The 17,174-nt window shown below is 39.8% G+C and overlaps 1 protein-coding gene across 5 annotated transcripts in view; it reads left to right on the top strand.

The window, feature by feature from the left end:
• WDFY3 (WD repeat and FYVE domain containing 3) overlaps positions 1-17,174 on the top strand; it is a 280,291-nt gene that overhangs the window by 243,380 nt on the left and 19,737 nt on the right. For all 5 annotated transcript variants that reach the window (XM_055434540.2, XM_055434541.2, XM_055434539.2 and 2 more), the window contains 7 exons: positions 1,493-1,547; positions 1,813-1,932; positions 4,687-4,804; positions 6,136-6,242; positions 8,327-8,480; positions 14,541-14,632; positions 14,857-15,069. In XM_055434540.2, the coding sequence (XP_055290515.2) occupies positions 1,493-1,547; positions 1,813-1,932; positions 4,687-4,804; positions 6,136-6,242; positions 8,327-8,480; positions 14,541-14,632; positions 14,857-15,069 (859 nt within the window). The remainder of the gene's footprint in view (positions 1-1,492; positions 1,548-1,812; positions 1,933-4,686; positions 4,805-6,135; positions 6,243-8,326; positions 8,481-14,540; positions 14,633-14,856; positions 15,070-17,174) is intronic.

Below are 17,174 nucleotides of genomic sequence, written 5' to 3'. Positions count from 1 at the left end.
AACTTTATTGGACATTCTTTAAATTTGTAAATAAAATGTGATACCAGTTTGTTTGCATCTATACATATTAAATTTGTGTATTTCTCTTTAAAGTATTGTTTTTATTTTTCTTTGGCTGACATTTAACAAATACAGATACTGCATGTATGTTTTTGTTAACCTCAGAAACATGTTCTGTTCCTAATCTTTTGTGTTGTTGTTAAGATAAATACAGGAAGCAAAAGGCTCTCAAGAAGCATGTTTAGCCTTTTTTCTACTTGTAAGCAACTTACTAGTACTTTTGCCTGCCTCGGTAATCTCCAACTTGCTATTTCATTGTTCTGTGCTGAGTTGGCTGTTCTTAAAGAACTGTTCAAAGCTCAGAGGCAAAAAGCAGAAATTCATTTCCAACTTTAATCTCCTTTTCAGTTGTTCCCTTTCTTACAAAGTTGAGAAATGATCATAGCTCTTTTTTCAGTGCTAAGTCGCTTCAGTCGTATCCAACTCTTTTGCGACCCCATGAACTATAGCCCGCCAGGCTCCTCTGTCCACGGGATTCTTCAAGCTAGAAAACTGGAGTAGGTTGACATGACCTTCTCCGGGGGATCTTCCCAACCTAGGGACTGAACCCGTTTCTTCTGTCTCCTGCATTGATTGGCAGGCGCGTTCTTTACTACTAGCGCCACCTAGTATCCTTTGCACGCAGTTTACCTGAAAGGAAGAATTTTTCTGGAAGTGAAAAGTGGTATCTGTACTCCTGAGCTAGAAATATTTATGAACTAAGGTTTACACCTCTCTTAATTTCCTTTCAGATAATAAAATATATGGTTAAGTGCTTTACTACTGGTTCTGTGACCAATTCATAAACTTCAGATTATTAATTATCCATGTTACAAAGCTGTTAAACCTTAAGGGTTTTATAGCATTCTAGAAAAGTCTGCTTTAAAAAAAAGTCCATAATTTTGTGAACACCCATGACTTTCCTGTCATAAAATATTCATATTTTCATTCACTTTTTCAAAGTCTCTTTTAGGAATGATGTGTACCTACTGTGGATAATATATTGTTTGCTATATCACTTATTCTAATTGAATCTCTTTAAATCAATTTACATAGGAATCATTGTAAAAGGTTGAAAGTTGAACTAGATCAGTGTTTGTTTCAAATTCATTTGCTATGATCCACAGTAAAAAATATACACTACATTGCATTCCAAGTAACACAAACTTAGTTAAAATTCTGAAAATACTTTCCCTTACTATGTGTAGTGCCTTCCAGTGTTCCGTTCTCTATTTCTTCAATTCGATTCTGTTATTTCATATTTCAAAATGCTGATCACAGCCCACTAAACCGATTTCAGGACCCACCAGTAGGTTGCCCTGCATTGTTTGAAAAACTCATGGATCCGTTGACTTAAAATTTTCAGCTTTGTAATTACTTTGGTTTAAAATTATTAATTTATTGCTAAAACAGTATGTTGCCTACAGTTCACTAAATTATTTATCATTTGTAGATCTGGGTTGCTTAGCACTCTGGTTGGAGAGAAGTCTGTGACTCAGAGATGGGAGGTAAGTTCGGTGAAAATGTAAGCATACTTCATAATTTGTAGTCAGAAGGTATAAGTCATTCAGTTAAAAGCACTTTAATAATTTATAAAATATATACCGTAGACAAAAAAGTTTTGTTTTTGTTCTTTTTATTAAAAAAGTGTTTTGTTATTCTGAAATCTATAAGAAACTATCCTTTGCCTCATTTTGCATATAAATTTTTAAAAGCAAGCATAGTGGAAATAATTGATCGCTTTAAAGTGAATCTTTATTTATCTTTCCCAAGAGAGGTGAAATCAGTAACTTTCAGTATTTGATGCACTTGAACACTTTGGCTGGAAGATCATATAATGACCTCATGCAGTATCCTGTCTTCCCCTGGATCCTTGCAGATTACGACTCGGAGGTAAATGTCACATCATTTCTGTGGAATTGGAACACATTGTCAAAAGTAATTAAACGATGCTGCAGTGGCTTAAGTGATTTATATGCATTATAGTTTTAAGTTCTCCACAGGCACTTATTCCCAAGAAGATGAGACGAGCTTTACCTTAGGCTTGGACAAAGTTTGGATGCTTGGCCAACTTCTTGGATTCATGGTAATCCATTCAGTTTCCTAAAGTGCCAATAAATTTGGATCCACTGGAGGAGGTCACTGCGTTCTACACTGAAGCCAGTTTCAGAAATAAATCTAATTGAGTCATCTCTCCGTTTAGAAAAGTATTGCATAAATCATCACCACAATTTGGGGATAATTTCATTTATTTTTTATTTTGGGCTGAGCTCCATCTTCATTGCTGCACAGAATTTTCTCTAGTTGTGGCAAGCAGGAGCTACTCTTCAGGTGCAGTGTGCGGGCTTCTCATTGCCATGGCTTCTCTGTCACGAAGAAAGGGCTCTAGGGCGCACAGGCTTCAGTAGTTGTGATGCATAGGCTTAGTTCCAGCAAGGCATGTGGAATCTTTCCAGAGCAGAGATTGAACCTAGGTCTCCTGTGTTGGCAGGCAGATTCTTTACCACTGAGCCACCAGGGAAGCCCCTGGAGAGAATTTTAAAATGTCGGTAGAATACCCTTTGCAGAGTAGCTGCTACTTAGTACCCCTCCTGCACTCCCAGGACTGCTGTCCGGGACCACCCAGTTCTTTTTCAGCAGCTCTGCACGTGCTGCCCTCCCTGCCTGGACTTCTCCCCATGGCCATGCCCACCTTACCTCGCGCTGCCAGGTTCCTCTGGCTAGCTGCATTGCATCCAGCAGGACATACTCACTCATACCTCCAGGGGACTCATACCTTCTGTTCTTTCTCTCTTCTTCTTTTTCCTCTGTCCCCACACCACCTTGAAGCTGTATTGTGCTGCTTTCTTTTACATGTTGTAAGCATGGTTTTTGTCTGACCTTTCTCAGCTGTGAGGTTGTTGAACTCAAAGACCAACTTAGGTAACTCTTAGTTCCCAATCTCTAGAGCAAGGCCTGGTACTTATATATGCTTTACTCATCTTTGTTGAAATAATCAAACTACAAATGAGGTGTTTTGCATATGGAATTTCAGAGGACAAATACCAGTCTGACTTATTTTCGTAAGTGTGGATCAGTTTCTCCTGTCCAAGACTTTTAAAGTACAAATTGGCAAAATTGGGGGGCCATGTTGTTGTTCAGTCGCTGAGTCATGTCTGATTCTTTGTGGCCTCATGGACTGCAGCACGCCAGCCTTCCCTGTCCTTTACCATCTCCCAGGGTTTGCTCAAACTCACGTCCCTTGAGTCAGTGATGCTTACTATCTCATCCTCTGCCGTCCCCTTCTCCTTTCGCCTTCAGTCTTTCCCAGCATCAGTGTCTTTTCAATTGAGTTGTCTCTTTGCATCAGGTGGCCAGAGTATTGAAGCTTCAGCTTCAGCATCAGTCCTTCCAATGAATATTCAGGGTTGATTTCCTTTAGGATTGACTCTTTTGATCTCCTTGATGTTCCAGGGATTCTCAAGAATCTTCTCCAGCACCACAATTTGAAGGCATCAATTCTTTGGCACTCAGCCTTCTTTATTGAAGAGGGAAATGGCAACCCACTCCAGTATTCTTGCGTGGAGAATCCCATGGACAGAGGAGCCTGGTGGGCTACAGTCCATTGGGTCACAAACAGTCGGACACGACTGAAGCGACTTAGCATGCAGCCTTCTTTATGGTCCATCTCTCATATCTGTACATGAATACTGGAAAAAACCATAACTTTGACTAGAAAAACCTTTGTCAGCAAAGTGATGTCTTTGCTTTTTCATATGCTGTCTAGTTTTATCATAGCGTTCCTTCCAAGGAGTAAGTGTCTTTTAATTTCATGGCCTACAGTCACTATCCACAGTGATTTTGGAGCCCAAGAAAATAAGATCTGTCACTGTGTTCACTTGTTCCCCCTCTGTGCCTTGAAGTGATGGGACCAGATGCCACGATCATAGTTTTTTGAATGTTGAGTTTTAAATAAAAAGAACACAAATTAGGTATACCATGGGTATATAGTTCAAATGTCTGCTTTTAATATGCTTAGGAGATAAATTTTGGTTTCCTTTTAAAGATATGAATTAAGTCACCCAAGGATGAGCTTTTAAAATGATCTCTGGTAGACTGGAAGAATCCCTCATTTGGGAATCACGGCCTGGTATGATGTCTTTTGGAGGTGACCAAGTTAGTGAGTGCTCTAGTTTATTTCACTTCGCTTTCACCTCTAGGAAGAAAATGCTCAGAAGTGAAGTTGGAGAGAAAGAGGGGAAGAGAATAGAAGGGAGATTTGATCCTCCGGTTTGGTGGGTGACGGAGGGTGAAGATGAATTGGAGCTTTTGTGTCCACAGTCTCCTGATGCCCCCTTGTCAAGACCGGGAAAGATTTTCCCTCTTATTCCTCATTCTCAAAGCTGGGTTCCGAGTGCCTTCTCCTGTGCAAACTAAATGTCCAAAACAGACGTCTTCATACTGAACCAGTTAAACTGCCACGTGCCCCTCTGTAAAATATGGATAACCAGTAGGTGCAAGGCATTATCTTGGAGTCCAGTTCTGCTGGTGTGACCCCATAGATACTAGTCCATTGACAGATCATCGTGCCTATAGCCATTCTGTCTACGGTAGTGAAAACAGAGGGTGGATAGTAATTTTGGAATTGGGTTTCATTTTGTATTTTAGGAGGTCGATCTTACTAATCCCAAGACATTTAGAAACCTGGCCAAGCCAATGGGAGCACAGACAGATGAACGATTAGCTCAGTATAAGAAGCGATATAAAGACTGGGAAGATCCTAATGGTAAGTAACATTCCCTGTCACGGGACTTGGTACCCAAGTTTCAAAAGTAAGCCATTATTTAGTGGTCTGACCCCCTTCCATCTTTCCCCAAGTTGCTTGTACATGGTTATGTCTGTGTCTGTTATATATGCAAGCATATACACAGCTATCAAAGTAGAAAAATCAGGTTTTGCATGCCAACTGATGGCCATGCTTGGAAGGGCATTTTTTAGGTAGCTTGTCAAGTATTGGCAGAAAACTAAGTCTTTCTGCTTTGTCTAGGGTAGAAATCTCCCATCATAATATGCCTTTATCCCTAATCGTGTTTAGGCCAGGAACTATGCTTTCCTTTATTGACTCTTTGAATATTTTTTATTGAAGTATAGTTAATTTATAGTGTTTCAGGTATACAAAAAGTGATTCAGTGTGCATGTGTATGTGTATATGTATATATATATTTTTTTCTTTTTCAGATTGTTTTCCATTATACGGTCTTTTATTGAGCACTTTTTACAACCATTTTGCATTAAAAAATTACTGAGTCCCTTCTAAAATACTGCACTTTACATACTCATGATTTATTGTTTAATGTTTACCATATTACCCCTTCAAATAGGCAAAATAAACAAAGGAAAAAAAAACTAAGCCTAACAATATTCCCTGTGTGGAGTCTTCCCCTGCCAAGGAGAATGTGTAACAGAAATTGCGTAATACCCATAGACATCAGTCCAGAGAAATTTATACTATTGCAAAGCCAGAACCTAATAAAGAATTGCTATGCGTCAGTATCTTGCTTTAGTTGAACGTGGCTTGCTGTTAAGGATTATTTATTACAGTTAGCCTCAAAACATGAATTGCTGGATGTGCTCAATTTGGGGGAAAGTCACAGAGTTATATTAAAATGGTTAGTTGCCAGATATATAAATGAGGGGTTTCAGTGTCATCATAAAGTTTTTATTCTACAACTAACAGAACTGACTGTACTTCGTGTCACAGTTATCACATACATTAGCATTTTCAAGTCTATCGATTAACACTAATTTTATTTTTATGTTACTCTTTTTTTTTATTCTCATTTTTCTTGTTTTTAAAATTTTTATTGGAGTATAGTTGCTTTACAGTGTTGATAATTTCTGCTATACAGCAAAGTCTTCCAGCTATACATATACATACATCCTCTTTTTTTGGATTTCCTTCCATTTCGGTCACTATGGAGCACTGAGTAGGGTGCCCTGTGCTGTAAGTAGATTCTCATTAGTTGTCTGTTTTGTACATAGTATCAATAGTATATACATATCAGTCCCAATGTCCCAATTCATCCTTTTCAATTATGCTTTTATTTTTTTGGTCAGGAGAAACTCCAGCCTACCACTATGGGACCCACTATTCATCAGCCATGATTGTGGCTTCATACCTTGTCAGAATGGAACCCTTCACGCAGATATTCCTAAGGCTACAGGTAAAACGCTTAAGTTTAGAATTTTTGTGTGTTGTTTGTACCTTCTACTTAAGATCGTTTTTGCTATTTTCTTTAATGTTGTTTATCTCCTGACATGAAGCCCTGTGAAGTTTTAGTCACAAAAGCAGTCAAAACATAATGATAGTGGAATTTCACTGGACCAAAATTGATAAATAAGCTAGGATTTGTTTACACTAAACAAGCGCCAAGGTCCTTTAGTCAAATAAGCAAGTAGCGTTTGCTTTCCAGCCACATATATGGAATTCAGCCTTAACTGATTCATCAGACATTTTAAAAAGTCTGTCTAGCTCATTTGCTGTCTTCCCTATTATAATTGCTTTTCTCCAAATTCTCTTTCATTTATTCAGCAAATATTTATTGAATACTTACTATATGCCAGGCAGTATTCTAGGTGCTTAGAGGACATCAGAGAATAAAGACAATAGTCCTGCCTGATGGAATTTATATATTTTGGTTGAGAGAGACAGACAAACATAGTAAATAATTATCTGGTAACATATTTTAGAATATGATAAGTGCTGTGGGAAAGTAGAGGTCAGAGAAAGGGGATAGGAAGTGCACGAATGTGAGGTGGGGAAGGACATGATGGCATTTTTAGAAAGACTGGTCACTGTAGGTCTCCTTGGAAAGGAGACATCTGAACCAGAGCTGGAAGGAAGTGAGGGAGTTGCTGGTGTGGATATCTGAGAAAGCATGCTGCAGGCTGAGAGAACAGCCTGTGAGGGGCCCTGAGTCAGAGCTGGGCCTGAGATACTTGAGGAACAGCAAGGAAGCCAGTATCTGGAGCAGAGTGACTACAGAGGAAAGCGACCGGGGATGAGGTCAGAGAGCTAGCAGGGGCCAGATGGTGGTAGGCCTTGGTGGCCATTGTACGGACTTGGGCGTTTTCACACAGTGAACTTCATTGTAAAGACAAGCACACTGGGTTCACTCAAACACAGCATAGGGAGTTTGATTGAGGGAAGGCAGTAGTGTATCTGTGAGGCCATGTAAGCAAAAGAAATTCCTTTTATATTTGAGTTTGTTTTATCGATTTATAACTTTCTGATCACCTTCCTAGTTCTCCTCTTAATTCTCATGGGTATAAGAATAACAATGCCATGTTAGTTTATAAAATTAGTCAAATACATATATAATCTGAAGATTTTCAACTGTAAATGGCTATATGATAATAGCAGCCTTTTTAAAGTTTTTTTTAGTTTTTTTTTTTAATTAATTTTTATTGAAATATACTTGCTTTACAGTGTTGTTAGTTTCTACTCTACAACAAAATAAGTCAGCCACGTATCCCCTCCCTTTTGGGACTTCCTTGCCATTCAGGTCACTGCAGTTCATTGAGTAGAGTTCCCTGTGCTATACAGTAGGTTCTCATTGGTTATCTATTTTATACATAGTATGTGTTAGTCACTCAGTCGTTTCTCACTCTTTGCAACCACATGGACTGTAGCCCGCTAGGCTCCTCTGTGTATGGAATTCTCCAGGCAAGAATACTGGAGTGGGTTGCCATTCCCTTCTCCAGGGGATCTTCCTGACCCAGGGATCCAACATGGGTCTCCCGCACTGTGGGCAGATTCTTTACTATCCGAGCCACCAGGGAAGCCCTATACATAGCATGAATACTGCGTATGTGTCGATCCCAGTCCCCCAGTCCACCCCCCTCCCCTCTCTCCCTCCTTGGTGTCCGTACATTTCTTCTCTGTGTCTGTGCCTCTAGTTCTGCTTTGCAAGCAAGAATCTTTTTTTTTTTAGGAGAGCATTATCAAACGATAGAAGAACTATTTCCTTATAGTCTTGCCCTCTCTCTAAAAACTAATCTTTTTAAATTGTAGTACTTGGATATCACTTTGATACAAAGCAAGAGACCCTTTGTAAGGAGAACCCCGAAAAGAATTCTTCTTCTTCTTTATTGTGTGTGATTCTTTAAAATTTTGTGTATCTGACGTAGGAGAATGGGAAACTGAATTGCCACCAAATGTATTTCTTTGGGGTTTCCAAGCCCTTGAGCTTGGCTGCTGAGGTGGGAGCAGTTCTCTCACAGAGGTGCCTTCTCGTTCTGCCCACAGGGAGGCCACTTTGACCTGGCTGACCGGATGTTTCACAGTGTGCGCGAGGCCTGGTACTCAGCGTCGAAGCACAACATGGCAGATGTAAAGGAACTCATCCCAGAATTTTTTTACTTACCAGAGTTTCTGTTCAATTCCAACAACTTTGACCTCGGTATGTAGCACCATGGCACCGTCTTAGGAACGGTATACAGGAAAAGACCAACAGAAATGTCACTTTTCTGAGAAGTCTGTAGCAGACACTGACAAGGAAAGCTTTTGTTACCAGACCAACCTTGGGTCCACTCACCTGACACACAGCAAACCCAATCAGTCTATTGACGCTGGCTTGTGGTGAAGGGATGGAACAGTGTTTATTGCAGGGCCAAGCAAGGAGAATGGGCAGCTCATGCTCAAAAGGCCTGAACCACCCCCAGTGACAGCTATCAGAGGAGAATTTTAAAGAGTCCGTGTAAGGGAGAGGGTCACAGGCTTTGTGATCAGCTTGTGCTCAGTTCTGTGGTTGGTTGATGATGTGGTAACGAAGTGGTATTTCAGGAATCATGGTCATCAACTTCTGGTTCCGTCTGGTCTGGGGTCTGTGAGCTTGTGGTCAGCATGCAGTTAACTTCCTCCACCTGGTGGGGGTTTTAATATCTGCAAAACAACTCAAGAATATGGCTCAGGTTTATAGCCCTTGCAGAGAAAACAAAAGTCCTTGACTTTATTTTAGGCTAAATTGTTATTTTGTGCTGCTTGGCTGTTTTCCTTTGTTTCTGCATTTTCTCTCTTCTCTGATTACACTTGCTCTTTGGAACTCTGGGGAAGCCTGGGAGACTAAGGCTTTTCTACACATGAAGGAGGAGGAACACTCAGGGTTGGAGTGGATGGGTTGTTCTTGTAAAGGCCCTGCAGGTTCCTTCTCAGTTACTATTTCCTCATGGTTATAGCTGCTGTTAAATTCAACTGGCTTATTGGGTGTGTGAGAGTAAATATAACAAAGAAAAATAGACTTGTGCCCCCAAATAGCTGTTTCAATCCAGAGTCTTGGGAAAATGAAAAAATCAACAGAGATTACATCTAATGGTCAGAATATCATTATTTCATTGAAAATGAAAGTGATGTGAAATTTTATTTGAAAATTAATGTGACTGAAGCTAACAGCCAAGAGTGGCATGTCCACATTTTTCACATATAGTTTACTTTATTTTTTTTTTTATTTTTTTATTTTACAATATTATATTGGTTGGTTTTACCATACATTGATATGAATTTGCCCCGGGTTTACATAAGTTCCCCCTCCTGGACCGCCCTCCCACCTCCCTCCTCCCTTTATCCTCCCTCTGGGTCATCCCCGCATGCCAGCCCCGAGCATCCTATAACATGCATTGACCCTGAACTAGTGATTCGTTTCACATATGACAACATACGTGTTTCAATGCCATTCTCCCAAATCATCCCACCCTCACCCTCTCCCATAGAGTCCCAAAGACTGTTCTATACATCTGTGTCTCTTATGCTGTCTCGTATACAGGGTTATCATTTGCATCTTTCTAAATTCCATATATATGTGTTAGTATACTGTATTGGTGTTTTTCTTTCTGGCTTACTTCACTCTCACATATAGTTTGAATCTTTCCGTATTGTCTCAGCTTACATGCTGATAAGTTTTAAAATTAGAATTTCTGAATAACTCTAAGTAAACCCCTATTTTCATCCCGTTAGGGTATTAAAAAAACAGAACCAAATCAACCTTTCTAAAAAGGAGAGAAATTTCCTTGGTACTTCACTCTCTTTGTATTATCCAGCAGTTACAGGAAGTAGATTTGACTTTGGTTACAGTTTCTTGGAACACAGTTTGCTGATCTGTGTTTTGAATATTTATTTTTACAACATATCAAAATTTCATTGTTTTACTTAGAGTATTCATGTCAGGTATTGTTCTGTTTTCATATTCTTTTCATGCCCTGTATCATACTGTATTTAAGACTTCCACATATAAACCTATTACTATACTATCTCATAAAGTTTATTAGGTAATTCACGGAATCAGTTCAGTCATGTCCAACTCTTTGTGACTCCATGGACTGCAACAGGCCAGGCCTCCCTATCCATCACCAACTCCTGGAGTTTACCCAAACCCATGTCCATTGAGTCGGTGATGCCATCCAACCATCTCATTCCTCTGTCATCCCCTTCTCCTCCCACCTTCAATCTTTCCCAACATCAGGGTCTTTTCAAATGAGTCAGCTCTTCACATCAGACGGCCAAAGTATTGGAGTTTCAGTTTCAACATCAGTCCTTCCAATGAACACTCACGACTGATATCCTTTAGGCTGAACTGGTTGGATCTCCCTGTAGTCCAAGGGACTCTCAAGAGTCTTCTCGAACACCGTCACATCTAATATATTTGAGTGATTTTATTTTATTGAGTATTACAATTTTTATTTATTTAATCACCCATTCAGCAGCTCAAACCTTGTGAAATTGTCGCTCCAGATGCAATAGGAAAGATAATAAGACTCTCTCAGTAGCCCCAGCAAAAGTCCTAAAATTCAGTCTTAGTGTTGATACCTCTGATTGGACCTAGGACTCAACCTTGAGCAGCTAAAGACACCAAGTTCTAGCACTTAGAGTTTGGAGGAATGGCGGTTCCTCAAAGGAAGAGTAGATGGTGAATAGGGAAAAACAACAAATGTAAACACAGCATTTGCATATGAATGCACATTAGGGTTTTATTAGGTTTACTTACAATTCACCTTTGGAGAATGCTACTGTCTTCCCTAGGAACACCACTTTCAAAGAGACAAATATGGAAAAGTGCAAAAACATATTCCAGAAATACTCAGTCCGTTATAATATATGTTGCAGAAATGTTCTAGCCAGACTACTTACAGACCCAACCAAATCATCCACTTTTAAATAAGTAAATGAAAGAAAGGTCATGTATAATTGTCACCCTCACCTTCATAACAAATCCCCTTCCCTTCTTGAAATCACACACTTTAAAAACAACACTATTTGCAAGTAAGAGCTAAAGCTATAAGACTCTTAAAACTTAGGGATAAATCCTCATAACTTGGATTTAGACAAGCAAAAGCAACAAAAAAAGGGAAATTGAACTTTATCAGAATTTAAAACTTCTGCATACAGGGGCATTATGAAGAAAGTGAAAAGAAGACATACAGAATGCAAGAAAATATTTTCAAATGATATATATCTTGTAAGGATCTAGTATTCAGAATATAAAGAACTCCTACAAATCAACAGCAATAAGATAAGTGACCCAGTTAAAGGGGTAAAGGACCTGAATAGACATTTCTCCAAAGAAGTTATACAAATGGCCAATAAGCATATGAAAAGATGTTCAACGCCATTATTCATTGCTGCTGCTGCTGCTAAATCACTTCAGTCGTCTCCGACTCTGTGCGACCCCATAGACGGCAGCCCACCAGGCTCCCCCGTCCCTGGGATTCTCCAGGCAAGAACACTGGAGTGGGTTGCCATTTCCTTCTCCAATGCGTGAAAGTGAAAAGTGAAAGTGAAGTCGCTCAGTCGTGTCCGACTGAGTGACCCCATGGACTGCAGCCCACCAGGCTCCGCCATCCATGGGATTTTCCAGGCAAGAGTACTGGAATGGCTTGCCATTGCCTTCTCCGCATTATTCATTAGGTAAATGCAAATCAAAAACACAATAAGGTAAAACTTTGCATTCACTAGGATGATTATAATGGAAAAAGCGAGACACACAAACAGAAACTGACGAGACCTGAGGAAGATGTGGAGAAAGTAGAACATTCGTGTGTTGCTGGTGTGAGTGTAAAATGGTCCAGCACTGTGGGACGCACTTTGGTAGTTCCTCAAAAAGTGAAACATTGAACTGCCGTATGACCAAGCAGTTCCACTGCAAGAACTGTCCAGAGGAACTGAAAATAAAGAATTAAACAAAGACCTGTACATCCACATTCATCACAGCTTTATTGACAATAGCCAGATGGTAGAAACAGCCCACATATATATCAATGGATAAACAAATTGTGGAATATACATATAATGGAGTATCACTCAGGCCTTCTAAGATACGGGGTAATGATAAATACACCAACATGGACGAACCTCAGAAACATTACACCAAGTAAAAGAAACTAGATGCAGAAAGTCATATAATGTATGATTCACTTATATGGAATGTCCAGAATAGGTGAATACAGATAGGACGCAGATTGGTGATTTCCAGGGGCTGGGGGCAGGGGATGGGGGGGTGGCAGGAATGGGGAGCAACTGTTTACATTTAAGATTTCTTTCTGGGGTGGTCAAAATGTTTTAGTACTAGATATAGTTGCACAATACTGTGAACATATGAAATGCCACTGAATTGTTCACTTCAAAATCGTTAACTTTATGTTATGTGAACTTTACCTCAATATAAAGAAAGTCAAACAAAACCGTGTGTCTCTCCATCTGGAAAAGATAGCTAATGATACAAAATAAAGAACACTTGGGGTTTTTTCCCTGGCTCTGGAGCACTTAGGTTGTTTTCCTGGTCTTATCCTTGTACCCTTGGATAAACATGGAGGGAAACTACAGAGGAGCAGAATTAGACCAAGAGTTTTTAAAAGACTGTCCCCTTTAAATGACATTCTGAAATTGCAGATAGTGCTGACAAAATAACATTATATCACACAGTATTTAGGGATTATGAGCAAAATTGGGAAAGGCAGATTCTATCTCAGGTAGTTGGGGGATTATTACTTCTTATTATCAAAAAAGTTATTTCTTGCTTCTTCTTATTAGGCCTAGAGGACATTTCAGAGTGTGTGGGGAAAGGGTGTGAAAGAGGGGAGAGGGGCTGTAATAACTTGTTTGTTTTATTTTTTTCTTAAGTTACATGAAAATTTTTCCAACTAAATCAAAACATTCCTTTAAACAATAAAATGGATTCTTAATCTCTTACTTGTATCACATTGTAAAGAAGCCATCAAGTCTCAGTGATGAAAGGTTTTTACTGGCCCTTACTTGGAACCTGCCTTTTTGTGTCCTGAAACTTGAACGGTTCTCTATGAAAATTTATAATTCAGCTGTTTAACCAACTGCATGAAACTAAGGAGTCCACATTATCATTTATAGAGTCATCGTTTACCATGATTATCTGATTTGTGCCTAGGAAAGCTCTGTAAATCCAGTTAACTTTTTGAAAGAAGAAACAGAACCCATTTCCTCAGATGCCAGTCCCATTTAATGTGTTTTGTTGTCAATAGATCTCATAGTAAATGCGTCCTTTACTATTTTAGGGATTATCTGGCTGTGACTTAACATAACAGTTTATGTGGAATAAATATGACATGGTTATGAATTATCATAACTTGATTTTTTTTTTCTGCCAGGTGGTCCCATAGTCTTTCCAAGCGTTTTTTCTGGTAAATGATACAACAGTCCCAAAAAAGTTACAGTTTCAGATTTTACTTTAATTTTTTAGTGAGAATCCTTACAGCAAAATACATGTGGGTTCTACAGAGTTCTCTCAAGAATTTAAGAATCAGAAATATGAGAAATCACATGTATTGCAAATATTTCTGGATGACTCATACTTTTATGTCCTCTTAGGCCAAGATATAATTCGGACTGAAATTGGCTTGAGGAGTTAGGTATTCTTTCAGCAGCCTTTTCCATGTGAATGCAGAATTTTGTCAAAACATCCAGAAAAGAGATTCAGTGCTTGGCCACTGCTGTTGACTCACCAAGCTTTAAGCATTCTGGAAAATCTTACATGAACGCTTCAGAGAAATTGTTAATGGTCTTGCAGATGAGCAGTCTTAAGGGGCTTGTATTGGTTTAGGCAGCTTCTTCCGAACTCAAAACAGTAACCCCATAAAATGCTTCATGAAGGAGTCCTGTTGGTCAATTAAATGGCAGAAATGTTGTATCTAATACCCTTCCGAGAGAAGAGCAGTGCCTTGGAGGAGCCTTGCAGAAAAGAAACATGTTTAACCTTGCATAGCTCAGCATTTCCTGAAGCCTTTTGACTGTGGGAGCCCCACAGTTTTGCAAATGCTGGGTAAATCTCTCTAAGGAGGAATTTGGGGGAAATACCAGAGTAGATCTCTGAGGGTCCTTTCTGGTGGTAAAATTTATAGTTCTGGTGATGAATCTAACCCACTGTTTCTCTGTTACTTTAATAGGATTTTACTATTTATCTCACTTTTTTATTTTCTTGTTAATGTATCTAATTTCACAGGCTGTAAACAAAACGGCACCAAGCTCGGAGATGTTATCCTTCCACCCTGGGCAAAAGGGGACCCACGAGAGTTCATCCGGGTGCACCGTGAGGTAATGGGAGCGCTCCTTGCGGTGGAACTGAGGTTTCATTGGGTCACTGGCCGCAGAACAAAGAGAGGACCTCGAGCGATGTGTTCCCCATGGGTTTAAGCTGCTGATGTTATTTGTATGAGTTTTAGTTATTTTAGTTCCAGTTGGCCAGTGGGCACTTCTTTTACTTTCCAAGTTAGTAATACAAGTCAGCCAGTGACTGAACCTGTGTTTTGAAATTTCAGGCTCTGGAATGTGACTACGTGAGTGCCCATCTGCATGAGTGGATCGACTTAATCTTCGGCTATAAGCAGCAAGGTCCTGCCGCGGTAGAAGCTGTAAATGTCTTCCATCACCTTTTCTATGAGGGTCAAGTGGATATCTACAACATAAATGACCCACTCAAGGAGACAGCCACCATAGGGTTCATTAATAACTTTGGGCAGATCCCTAAACAGGTATGGCAGTTTTTTCCTTATCATCAATATTTTCTGTTACGTTTTTTAAGCTCTGTCCTATGTCTGTGGGCTTCCCCAGTGACTCAGTGGTAAAGAATCTGTCTACCAATGCAGGAGGCACAGGTTCCATCCCTGGGTCAGGAAGATCCCCCGGAGAAGAAAATGGCAGCCAGTATTCTTGCCTGGAGAATCCCATGGACCTAGTCCATTGAAGAGTCACACATAACTTAGCGACTGAACAATATATCTATGGATGGTAGATGACCATATAGTAATTAACTTTGGACCAAGTTTTTAATTAAGAACCATGAATATTACCCAGTAGTTGCAGTAGGTCCCTAGATTATTACATTCTCCTCGCTTTTACAATCCAGATAAATAGAAATTTTGTTGGTCAAAGAGGATTTTCCCTTGCAGAGTAGTGGCAGGGCATGCCTTCCTGTCCTGAGATTCGGCAGGAAACTGGCTTCTCAGCTGCCCCTCCACAACCCAGAGGAAGGGAGAGCTTCACCACATCCAGTCAGGATAAAGGAGCTGCTGGTCAAGTCACGTTTCCTGTGGGAAAGGCTCTCTTGGAAGGTTGTGTACCAGAGGCTAGCAGTTTGCCTTGCACTCAAAGAATTCCTCCAGGAAACCCTAGCCAACCAGGCATTCAGTGTTTCTGCAAACCAGAAGAGCCACCTTTTGAGTCACTAAGGGATTTCATCCCATCCTTCCTCCCCATCGTTCCGGGCAGGGCATGCCAGAAGAAACCTCAACACGGTGGAGAAACCGCGCTTTGCCAGCTGTTCAGACCACCGCCTTTCCCCCAAGTGCCCTGGCCTCTGCATTTTGACCCTGGCTGTCCTTCTCTGTTCAGACATCTCTCCTGGACTCCCTTTTTGTAGGTTAGCCAACTTTGAGGTTTCCGCAATTGACAGCTGGGAACACAGAACAATGACAAGTCTTTGCTTATGGAAAAGCTGCGATAGACAGTGGACAGCCTGTGACTCCACCACTCACAGTGCAGTCCGATCGCCCGGTGCAAGAACCAGGTTTACTTCTAAAGTGAAACACTTGTTGATGAGTTGTAATCACAGCAGAAGAACCTTAGTTAAGCCTTTCCCTTCTTTGAGGGTTACATATGCAGGAACCATTTTTCATAACTTCCCGGAAAACAGATATTCTGAACACACGTGCACTGTTGCAGGATTTTTGCCCCACTTTTGAGTTTAAGAGGCAGATAGTCTGGGAGATAGGGTTTGGATACTAACATATTTCTAGGACATTCCAGGAACTAATGAAGAGTACTTCCAAGTGTAACCGCCCCTCAAAACAGCTAAGCTTTGTCATCATCATGTTAATTTTTCCTTATATATATATACTCGCCTGGCCTGCTCTATCCTCGGGTACCTCATAAAGGTCTTCAGTAAAGGTTCATTCATGAGGATATTTGAGAGTATGTGGGATTTTAATACAGCTTCGGAGTCTTGTCTCTGAAGACATTTACAAGAAATAACAGAACCCGGATCCTATGCTGTGTATGTAGATAAAATGGGAATTACATCTTTAAAGCTTTGGGAGCCTCAGATGTGTATCTTCCTTTATAAACATATTTTTTCCTGTTTTTTCTCCTGGAAACGCAAAATGTCAAATAAATAGACTGTGATGGTGTTGTAGTCATCCTAAATCTCATTTCATCTTAAGATTTTCCAAATATCTTCCTCAAATGTCAGTTTTCCAACAGAAATTATTCTGCCTATTTAGAAAATGTAAAATATTTGAAAAACAGTCTTCTTAAATGTAAATTAATACTTTTCAATCCCTTAGAAATACTAAACGGAAATGACAAAGATCTTTTTTTCTTTTACATCATCACAAAGTAAAAATAAGGCAGCCGTATTCATACTGAGCAAATTAGTAGCACCTAAATGAGATAGGAGTGATGTCACATCCATAAAGCCCATGTTGGCGCCAGATGTAACCCAGTTAGAATGGCTGCCTGCTCTCCGTGGCACAGAATGGTATCAGTCTGTAAAGAATGGGTTCATTTTTAAACATCACTGAAAAATAATTTCAACAGTTATTTGAAGAGATTAATTTACTTTTGAAAAATTATCATGAAA

Source organism: Moschus berezovskii, chromosome 5 (assembly GCF_049115385.1).
Source record: "Moschus berezovskii isolate FMDL1 chromosome 5, NW_MosBer_1.0, whole genome shotgun sequence".
NCBI lineage: Eukaryota > Metazoa > Chordata > Mammalia > Artiodactyla > Moschidae > Moschus > Moschus berezovskii.
This window is presented reverse-complemented; position numbering and strand designations above follow the sequence as displayed.